The sequence below is a fragment of the Rosa chinensis genome, chromosome 2 (assembly GCF_002994745.2).
Source record: "Rosa chinensis cultivar Old Blush chromosome 2, RchiOBHm-V2, whole genome shotgun sequence".
Taxonomy (NCBI): domain Eukaryota; kingdom Viridiplantae; phylum Streptophyta; class Magnoliopsida; order Rosales; family Rosaceae; genus Rosa; species Rosa chinensis.
Genome location: NC_037089.1, coordinates 86,383,572 through 86,393,844, shown reverse-complemented (window position 1 = coordinate 86,393,844; position 10,273 = coordinate 86,383,572). Strand labels below are relative to the sequence as shown.

General features: G+C 38.0%; 1 protein-coding gene across 1 annotated transcript; it reads right to left on the bottom strand.

Annotated features, from left to right (window-relative positions):
• Positions 1–6,184: 6,184 nt before the first annotated feature.
• On the bottom strand, positions 6,185–8,897 carry LOC112190111 (protein STRICTOSIDINE SYNTHASE-LIKE 5). Its single transcript, XM_024329535.2, has 5 exons — positions 8,279–8,897; positions 7,597–7,904; positions 7,358–7,490; positions 6,431–7,163; positions 6,185–6,338 (listed from the first exon to the last, which is right to left on the bottom strand). Exons 1-4 carry the CDS (start codon positions 8,738–8,740, stop codon positions 6,882–6,884), a joined length of 1,185 nt encoding a protein of 394 aa, XP_024185303.1. The 5' UTR covers positions 8,741–8,897; the 3' UTR covers positions 6,185–6,338; positions 6,431–6,881.
• Positions 8,898–10,273: the final 1,376 nt, after the last annotated feature.

Below are 10,273 nucleotides of genomic sequence, written 5' to 3'. Positions count from 1 at the left end.
TCCAAAGCCCCCTTCTTCAATTGCTGCATAAATATGAAAGGTGAGGACTTTGTTATTCTAAATGAACAAGAGGGAATTGGATGAAGAAATGTTTTGTTGTTGATAATCAACAAACCCTTTGTTGGTCCAATTCCCTTCTTTTGTTTGATTTGTATGGTTTTGTGCAAAGCTTTTTTTTTTCTTTTTCTAGATCTGCGTTTTTTTTCTCTTCTTCTTCGGAAACGGGTTTCGGTTTTGGCTTCATTTTTTGTTTTCAATTTATCTTAACGACCCGGCCCAGTCTTAGGCTGACCTAACTTTCGGGTCTATATAAACCCTCACAAAATAGCCTAGTTAGTAAAAAACGGGACGTGTATGATTCGGCAAAGAAACGTACGTGTATTATTTGATTAACCTAATCTAACGATACGGTCAAATATTAGGTCAAAAAAACGCAATACCACAAATTTATAACTTTGAAATATAAGTGTATAATTTGGCTAGTAATTAAAAAAAGGGGTCAAAAATACGGATATATAAAATTCTGTTTTTATAAGAAAATAACTAATAAACACCAACAAACTAATACTTAGATAACAAGAGCAAGTTAAATTGATATCCAACAACACATATGAATGAAAATAAGTCTTCATCATATCCAAGACAATGACAATTCCGATCTTTGTAAGAAATCCAAGTCTAGTTTTAGAACAAAATAAAGAGTCCCCAGAATATCCAAGGAGTTGGGAAGACATGGGCTAAGGATGATAAGAATCTGATCAAGCTTTATTGCTTTATCTCTTTATATCGTTGTACTTTGTAGTGCAGTAGAACTCTAATAGTCCGTGAGTTCATCAGCAATTAAAAGAGTTTGATGCTTCCAAGATTCAACTTTCCAAGTTCCAAATAATCTTGAGGAACTTTAAAAGTCCATTTAAATCTTTAAACCTTTAACCAACGCTAAAGCTTTAACGTTTAAATTTTTGTTTTTCAACTTCCTGTATTTTTGATCCGTATAAAACGTATACTTGTATAAAAAGGTGAGGGTTAATTATACATGAAAAAAGTCGAGTCTACACTTTCAATACCCCATACTGAAGTTTTTTTCATTTATACTCGTATTGAAGTTTTATTAGCGTATAATATGCATGTTAACTAACTAGGCAAAATAGAAAACGAAATTCCCTCAGACCAGTCCTTACCCATTTCTAACCTAATCCTCACCCGAGAAATCCACAGTCGGAAAAAGAGAGATTCAGAGAGATGAGTGAGGTTGATAAGGAAGAGAGAGCTCTGGCAGTTAGCTCGGCTAGCAGAGATTTGGACAGTACCTCCGATGCGGCCATCGTTATTCCACTATTAATTGATATCAAGCCTCTTGAGACTCCTCCGATTCCGGTGGCCACCGGTGAGATCTCTTCATCTTTGGTTTTGGAGCCCGTGGCTACGGTCGATATTTCTCCGTCTCCGGTTCAGGTTCCCGTCGCCGCTATCGCTGTTCCAGCCCAAGCTGATGTGGTAGGGGTTTTGTTTATGTAGTAGTTTTATGTTTGGGGTTGGGGTTTTGTATCTAGGGTTAGGGTTTTCTTGATTAAATTTCTGAAATTCTAGTTTGTTTGCTTAAGTTTGATGAAGGTGCACAGATTGAGGTTATGGCACACTTTTTTCTTGGATATGATTCTGGTATTGATTGCTATAGAGCTGTTTGCCTCAAAATCATCCCGGCCGAAATGAGGGCAGAGGTACGTGTGGTTGAATCGTCCTTCTGAAATAGAGCGGGTGTGGCAACTCGCCGCCGAATGGCCAAGCGAGGTTTAGATATGATTTGCGCTTGCATCTGACTGCTTTCAAGTGATTGTAGGCCAAGGAAGGAACGCTCTCGGCCGCTAGATTCTAATGCCTCTGTTGCAAGGATTTCGGTTAGGCATTAATCCTGACCGGGATCTTGTATCACGTTCACTTCCTGGGTAAACTCAAAGGTTCGGGTGACAAACGAGAGATCTATCGGGTGAAGGTACTCGCAAATCACGGTGAAGATGAAGGTGAAGTGGACTCGGTTATCAAAGCATTGTGAAATGATATGTATGTGAACCGCTAATCGCATCGATCCAATCCGGACTAGCCGAAAGAGATCAGATGGATGATGATTCTACGTTACGAACTACTCCTAAGTGCGAAAAGTAAAGTGCATATAAAGTAAATGAACAAGAACGTAAAGTGGTTGAACGTAAAGTATTAAATTGAAATGGAGATATAGAAATGAAAACAAGTTGTAAAAGTTGAATCGAAGGCAAAGTACCTATGAGATAGCAAGAGAAAAGTTTGTGAGTAAAAGTTGTATATTGATTTGTTTGTGTGGTGAAGGACCCTTTACAACGAGTTACAAGGTGCTATATATACAAATCAAAAACCCTAGCTAACTTGTTCTCCAAGACGTGGAATTTAAGTAGGATTCCCCTTCCTTTTAGGATTTATTCGTTTCGTAAAACTCTGACTTGGCTGATATCCGAAATCTTCACAATTAAAATCACAGATTGACTTGAACTCCTTCTTTGTGAGGACTCTTCATCCGATATTGTTGCCTAAACTTGGCCGAACATTAATTTTCATTTCGGCCCACATGAGTAACCACCCTTTTGAACCTGGACTAAACCGAACATATGGCCGCATGATCCAACTTGCTGATTTTTGGGTCGTCCGTTCCTAAAACCTCAAACCAAGTCGGGTGACCAAACGACAAATTTTCCTCAGTCGTATGACTTCACAAACTATTTATCTTGAATGGGTGCCAACTCAGCCCCATGTCTTCTTAACATGGTCGTACACGAGAGTGGAGAAATTTAGGTCCAAACAAGAACTTGATGATCCTGAGGCTTTGGCAATATTGCATCTGGTAACCTTTGATCTCCTCTTGATTTTTATTTTGGGTGGGATATTGAGACTGCATATAGTAAGGGATTTGTATAATTTTTTTTTGGGTACATGGCTCAGATTTCTGAAGCAGAAACCCTAGGAATACTGGTATGTGGATTTTGTCTTGTGCATTCCCTTGACTCTTAATAAATTTGGTGATTTGGATCATTTGTGACAACAAAATGGCCTGTTTTAAGTGCTAATTTTCTGGTTGCATTCTGAACACAAAGTCGGAGGCTGGAGTGTTGTATTTTGGAACACAGAGTAATGAGTCAGATGAGGTTGGAAAACTGGTAAATTATGTATTGAATTTGGGGATTTTGAATCGTCTGTTAGAATGAAATGCCTGTTTTAAGTATTGATTTTCCTGTTGCATTCGGAACACTGAGTACACAGTCAGAGTCTGGAGTGTTGCATTTTGGAACACATAATAATGAGTCAGAGGGAGAACCGGTAAATTATGTAATGAATTTGGTGATTGTGGATTGTTCGGTACAATGAAATGGTCTGTTTTACATACTGATATTCTTGTTTCATTTTGGAATATGGTGACTACTTTGACGGATGTAGGTAAGGTTTCCAAGTCACCATATTCCAAAATGAAACAAGAATATCAGTATGTTAAACAGACCATTTCATTGTAACGAGCAATCCACAATTACCAAATTCATTACATAATTTACCAGTTATCCCTCTGACTCATTACTCTGTGTTTTTGGGTCGTTCGGTCGCCCTACCACCAATTTTTTTTTTTTTAGCAAAAAGATAAAGAGTATAACACTCATAGTCTTGAGTGAATAATATGGTATCTTACATTAATAACATCGTGTAACGCTCAGATATGCACCTCATTGAAGCAAACTGAATTAAATTTGAAAGGAATAAAAAAACTGAAATCTGAAAAACATTACAAAAAAAAAAAAAATCATATGTCAATTACTTTCACTCCAGTATTATCCCCTTCACGGACTTGGCTTCTCTACTATAATTTCTTTTTGGATTAAATATTGTTTACTCTCTATACTTATAGGGTTTCATCTTTTCAATATCCGACCTTCGAATTTCACCTAAAAAGTCTCTGAACTCTCAATTTACTCCCAATTGGTACCTGCCGTCAAAATTTTCTATTAAAGTTGCTGAAAATGTCTATTATGCCCTCACTTACTTTTTTTTTCTCTGTTTTATTTCTTTTTTTCATTTCACCACTTGAAGGTCTGTGGATTGGAACCATCTTGATGAAGAGATGAATAGAATGAGGCGAAAGAGCCAGAAGAAAAAGAGGTAAAAAGAAAAAAAAATAATAATAAGAGAGGAAGAGAAATATATATATTTTTAAAGTAAATGAGGGTATAATAGACTTTTTAGGGGAAGATAACGAAGTTTTTGATGGATGCTTGACTATAGGGACCAATTGGGAGGAAATTGGGAGTTCAGAGACTTTTTAGGTGAAATTCAAAGGTCAGAGACTAAAATGATGAAACCCTATAAGTATAGGGAGTAAGCAGTATTTAACCCTTTTTTTTTGCTATGATCTTTAGGCCGGGAAGGGAAGAAGAAGAGGACACGATATGGTGCTTAAGTCCACCAATGTGAGTTTGTATACTCTTTATTATTAGCCGTTGGATTGGCTGATGCCGATGTGGCAGCTTAATAGCAAATTATAGCAAAAAGAAATTATAGCAGAGAAGCCAAGTCCCCCGTTCATGTGGACAGTACCTACCATTTGGCTCTCCCGAGAAGGTGATGTAAACACTCACTTTTGCATATGCACGGTGTGCCAGCACTGTGAGGTGGGAGTTGTCTAGGTTGCCCCTGACTTGACTTATGTACCAAGCTTGTGGACGAAAAGAGCACCAACCTCGTCACAAGGTTCTTTAATTACCTTAACTAAATAAGGATTTTCAACATGATATTTGACATCATGAGTATTGATACTTAACTTAGCAGATTAAGCAGTGCAATTACAAAAAAGCTACAAGGGTTTGCTGAGGCAGTCATTAGCTTATCTAGGTGTTAAGACGGTCCTTAACTTCTCTGGTTCAACCGTAGTTAAGGTTTGCTTAAGAGAGGCTTTGATATCTGAGTAGATAAGTTGTTGAGTTGTCGATTTTCCTTATACCCTTCTTTTTATACGCTCAGCTATTCCTTGCGACTAAATGATTATTTAATACATTCCTAGTTGAATTCTTATTCATGGTTGCATGAGGGCTCATTTTCCTTATCAACTTAAGGTTGGGTGAAGCTTTAACCCAATATTAAGTTTACCATTATTTTCCCTATAGCCCACCACCAATTTTTTTTTTTTCAATTTCTTTTATTTATATTTTTCTAAACATTTTGTTTTTGCACTATACAAGATAGATAACTACTATTTCACTCAAACTCTCGAGTGAATAATTTTAGTACCCAATGTTAAATTGTTAATAACATTGTTAACTCACTTCTCTTGTTAAGTGCATTTTCATCTTGCCATCTCTCTCTTCTCCTCACCACAAATCCATCACCATCTTGATCAAGATAATTAGTACGTCACTAATCTCTAACTAAAAATTACAAAAGGTAAACATAAATGGTAATAGTATATGCAACGCGAGAATTAATTAGAATAACTACTAATAAACTAATCTTAGAGGGGGAAAGACGAAAATGTCATTGGATAAAAAGAAGTTCATAGTATTAGTAAATGGTACTAAAAGTATGCCATGAATTAATTATGACTTATGAGGTATCAATATGATAGTTTTAGAAATTGGTGAGGCACCATTTCAGTTATGAATCCAAGTGATCTTGAAACTTGGATAGCCATATATTGAAAGCCTCTGGCGCCTCTTGTGGCTGTAAATGTGATTTTCAAAGCATAGTATTACGATTCATGCAGCCAACTCAAATAGTTGGGAACTGAGCTGTAACTGGATACTGATCCACGGTCATAATTGGACTTATGTAAATGGCACATTTGGCATTGTTCTTTCATATTTCTACAATTATAAACTGTGTAGTTGGCATGATATATAGACTTGTGGCCAACGTCAGTAGAGATTGAACTGAAGTGTCCGGTCTTCATCATCAACCAGCAATTTCAGTTGTTTACTGAGAGACTTAGCAGCCATGAAAGCGTTTCGAGGTCTTTCCAACATTCTCTGAATATGCTATACTCACCTTTTGGCTGAGGTTGCATCAGGAGAACTGCATTTGGGGAAAGGACGCCCTCTTAGTTTTCTTCATCACTTCATACTTTGTCCTTGTTTCACACCAATCAAATATAAATGAACATTACACAAATGGGAGATGATAGTGAGAAATTATCTTCAATGCAAAATTCGATTTTAGCAGAAGCTTTAATAACTAAATTATCACTCAATCAAGCCAAACTATTTGTTTGAGCTCTAATCAATTCTGCATACACCCCATCCTTCTTGAGGAGCTCTGCATGCTCGATCACCTATCTGCATAAATCAATGGTAGTCAGACTACAAGTGAGTATTCTTGAATCTTTCTTAATCTAAAAGCGAAATTAGTAAATCAAGCAGCAGCTGACCTCAGTGACTTGGCCTCCGTCCATTACAACGATTCTGTCAGCAGCTTCTATGGTTGAAAGCCTGTAGATGAATACACATCATATTGATGCACAACTTCTCACAGAAAGAGAAGAAGAGTACATTTAAGTTGACCTGTGCAATTGAGTTGACCCAGAATCTCAATCAACTTCTCACAGCTAGCTTCTCATACCTTGAACCTAATATTACATATGCATGATTCGCTGACTTGCTTCTGATAGCAATCCATACATAAGGTTTACTTGATACTGACCATAAAAGGTGTGCTATCAAGTAGCCAGAAGAGCAATGCACCTATATATATATATATATATATATTATTAAGGTAATTTGTCGCTCTGAACAAAGTACAACTAAAGAAGCTACTACATTTATGTTGTAAGTTACATATCAAAGGAAGTATTATGGATGGTTTTTTCGGGTGCTTGAAGCTCATGTAGCGGCATGTGCAGGATTTCGTTCCAGATCGAAGCGGATAATGTATGGATAGAAAAGTGAACCGCAGTATAGGTAATTTCCGATCTTGATCCCACTTGAAACGGCTGATAACCCTGGATCAAAATAGTGGGCAATAGGTTCCCCTTCCAAATTAACAGCCATTACACCAGAATTTTTCTCCATATGTAGTCTTCCTGCTGTATACTTCTCCATGATTGCCAGCCATTTTCGAATAAAAGGGTACCTAAGTGCTAGATTCCAAGAATCTGTAATCTCCTGCCAATTCGGCCAAAAAAAAAAAAAGTCAATGAACTATAAATAAGATGCTTCCTTGTTTCATTCATAACAGCACAACAATCGAAACGATCCTTTAGGGTTGGTGTTATTTGCACAATTGCTCTCCAAATTAGCAAGAAGCTTTCACAATCCTCTCGTTGTTTAGAACTTAGAAGAGAAAGAAAATGAATTACCGTAGCAAATGCAATCCAGTAATGGCCTTCTCCATCATATCGAATATTATCAGGGGTGCCCGGCAAGTTGTCAATGAAGTTCTCTACGTTTCCTTTCTTCTCGCCTTGCAGGTAGTACTTTTTACATCTTCTCCTGCAATATCAACCATTTATCACGGTCAAAAACTTTGTCCCTATCAACAAAAGCAGAAGTACTCCAAACACTTCAGATGAGGGTACGGTTCCAGAGAACATTATACATGACACTTTCACAGAAGATCACAAAATTCTGATCCGGAGAGACTGCAACTCCATTAGCAAAGTAGAGGTCGGGGACTAGCACTTTGGTCTCTTTCATAGTTGGATCGTAGCTGAGTAATCTACCATGGGGTTTGCCCTCCAGAATGTCCAAGATGCAGTCTTTTAAGCTGTACACATACGAAGCATCTGTGAAGTAAATCATGCCATCTTTTGCTACATCCACAGCATCTGTAAGCTTGAATTTCACACCGTCAGCCTCATCAGTCAACAGCTCCACTTCTCCATCCTCAGTTATACTCAGTAGTCCCTGATTTATATATGTTCCCACATTTTTTTAATTAAAATGAGAAACTATATTAAATATAAGCAACTAGCGTATATAATACAAACATGGAAACTCATGAAACAACCTATACTACAAAGAGCCCAGTTTCACCGATAATCACAAAGACATCACCATTATCAGTCCATGTCTATGAAGTACATTGAAGAAGCAATATACAGTATGCCATAAACTTGCTCATTTACCACTTCGATCTCACCATGATACACTACCTCATTTTCGTTGTTTAGATTGAAAAACCAATATACAGTATGCCATAATTTGCTCATATACCAATATGGTCGTCACCTAACGGTCCTAACCCTAACTATATATTGGCGACAATTAGTGACGCTGACCTTCTCTGTATCCGCGACCAAGATCTGACCGTCATGACCGTGAGCGAGTCCGAGTGGTCTCCCGCCGGTGTTAACCCAGTTCTCAACCACCGAGTCAGCAGCCGACTCGTTCAACGTGACTCGCTTGACCCACCCGTCCGCACAGCCCGTGTAAATGAGTCCCGACTTTGAATCATAAGCAATGTCTTCCGGCGCCATTAAAGCCCCAACACCTATAAACTCCGACCCTTTAAGCATGTGAGCATTACGCGCTGGGGCAGCTGTGATTCGGTGGCTTAACTCGTGAAGCGGCAGAGGAGCCGGATCGAACGAGTCGAGCTGGTAGAGGATTAGCAGAGCTGCCGCCACAGGAACCAGTATTGACAAGAAGAGAAAGTTCAAAGGCCATGATGAAGATGACGATGATCTTCTACTAGCGTGAGTTGAAGGGGAAGGTGAGTTATGGTTGTTTGACTCGGGCATATTGGGTGACGAGTTGTGGAGGTGACTCGGTGCAGATAGTCAGATATGGATTATTTGGTAAGATTAGCTGTAAGTTAATGAGAATATGGTGTTTCGTACGCGTGGGCAATAGCCAGTGCACAGGGATAATGACAAGCTTGAGGATGTGGTACTGATAGAGCTGTTGAGATTATCTGGTGTCACTCAATCCAAGAAGATATAAATGAAAGCCAACTTTCACAAGGTTTTGGTATACTTCTACATCAGTTGATGATCTCAATGAGACAATTAATGAAGACAAGTACATTTGATTATTATCTCGAGAAGAGTCGTACTTTCATTTAGTTTGTCAAATTGTAAATGTTAAAGGTATAAAAGTTCCTAGTTTTTCAATTTTAAAAGAATTATTCCTATTGAAAAGCTTCCACCTAATTAATATGAAAAGAAAATCGTCGTTCTAGTTAGCAAATTAGAAGAGGCATTTCTGTGGCAGCTTTGAGACACCAAAAATGTGATAAAGGGGTTTGATTTCAAGCGAGTGCAATTCTTTTGAGAAATATAGGGCTATTGCTGAGTTTGAAGTGTTAAAAATTTGAGACATCGATCTATGTGGGCATATAATATTGCATGAGGATCATTTGTTAACTGCGAGTGTTATTGATGCTGATGGTTTGATTCTGGAGTTTGGATGAATATCGATCCAAGATCGTCATAGTTATGGATCGAGTTCGTCCATATGCACGTCGATGTAGTCCAGTCATGATAAAATCTTCAATCTTCTATTAATTTCGAACGAAAAACCAATGGAAATTTGGGAATTAGTGATGGTGCTTACAACTGTCACTTGTGGTTCGTCCAATATGCATATACGGTGGACCACCGAGCTACAACTCCTACGGCACAGGATGGGGATTCTGTAAAAAGCCAAGGTCACCGGTGGCACAAGACGTATGTGTAGATCATCGCAAACACATGCATTTTAATGTGTAGACAGAGAAACGACAGTCACACTTGCGTACATTTGTGAAGTCACACGGACAAAACAGACTTATTCGTCTGGTTCTCTCTTACTTCTACGCAAGTTCATATTAACATACAATGGATAAGTACATTAACCATAAAACATAATTATCCGAACTATCTAGGAAACATATTTATACCCTTATAATTATTTGTACAATCCTAGGTTCATACAATCCAGAAAACCATTGTCAGGATTTGCCAGTGTCTAGGTTCAAACAATCCAGAAAAACGATTATGAGGTAGTTGCGAACCCAAAGTCACCACTATACAACTCTTAACACTTGCACCATCTTCTGGAGCTATTTCAAACCATGCAAGAGACCCTTAAGAGTTATAGGCTCCCTACTTGTTTATGCCAACGATTAATATGTCCTATGATCTGGCACAAGATAACTTACCATAAGTTGAAAGTTGAAACTCTTCTTCTCATAAGCCTTTCCAAACACTAGTGTAGTAGGGAAATAGTAAATTGCCAACTGGGATGTGGTTCAACATTGAATTAATGGTTGGATCACATCAGATAACTTTTTT

What these genes read in the sequence shown, in the direction of transcription:
- LOC112190111 (XM_024329535.2), bottom strand. Translation starts at nt 8,740, where the DNA reads ATGCCCGAGTCAAACAACCATAACTCACCTTCCCCTTCAACTCACGCT. An exon ending in ATCTTCTGTGAAAGTGTCAT is followed by an intron (nt 7,491 to 7,596) that starts GTATAATGTTCT and finishes TTGATATTGCAG; the next exon opens with GAGAAGATGTAAAAAGTACT. An exon ending in ACTGGATTGCATTTGCTACG is followed by an intron (nt 7,164 to 7,357) that starts GTAATTCATTTT and finishes CCGAATTGGCAG; the next exon opens with GAGATTACAGATTCTTGGAA.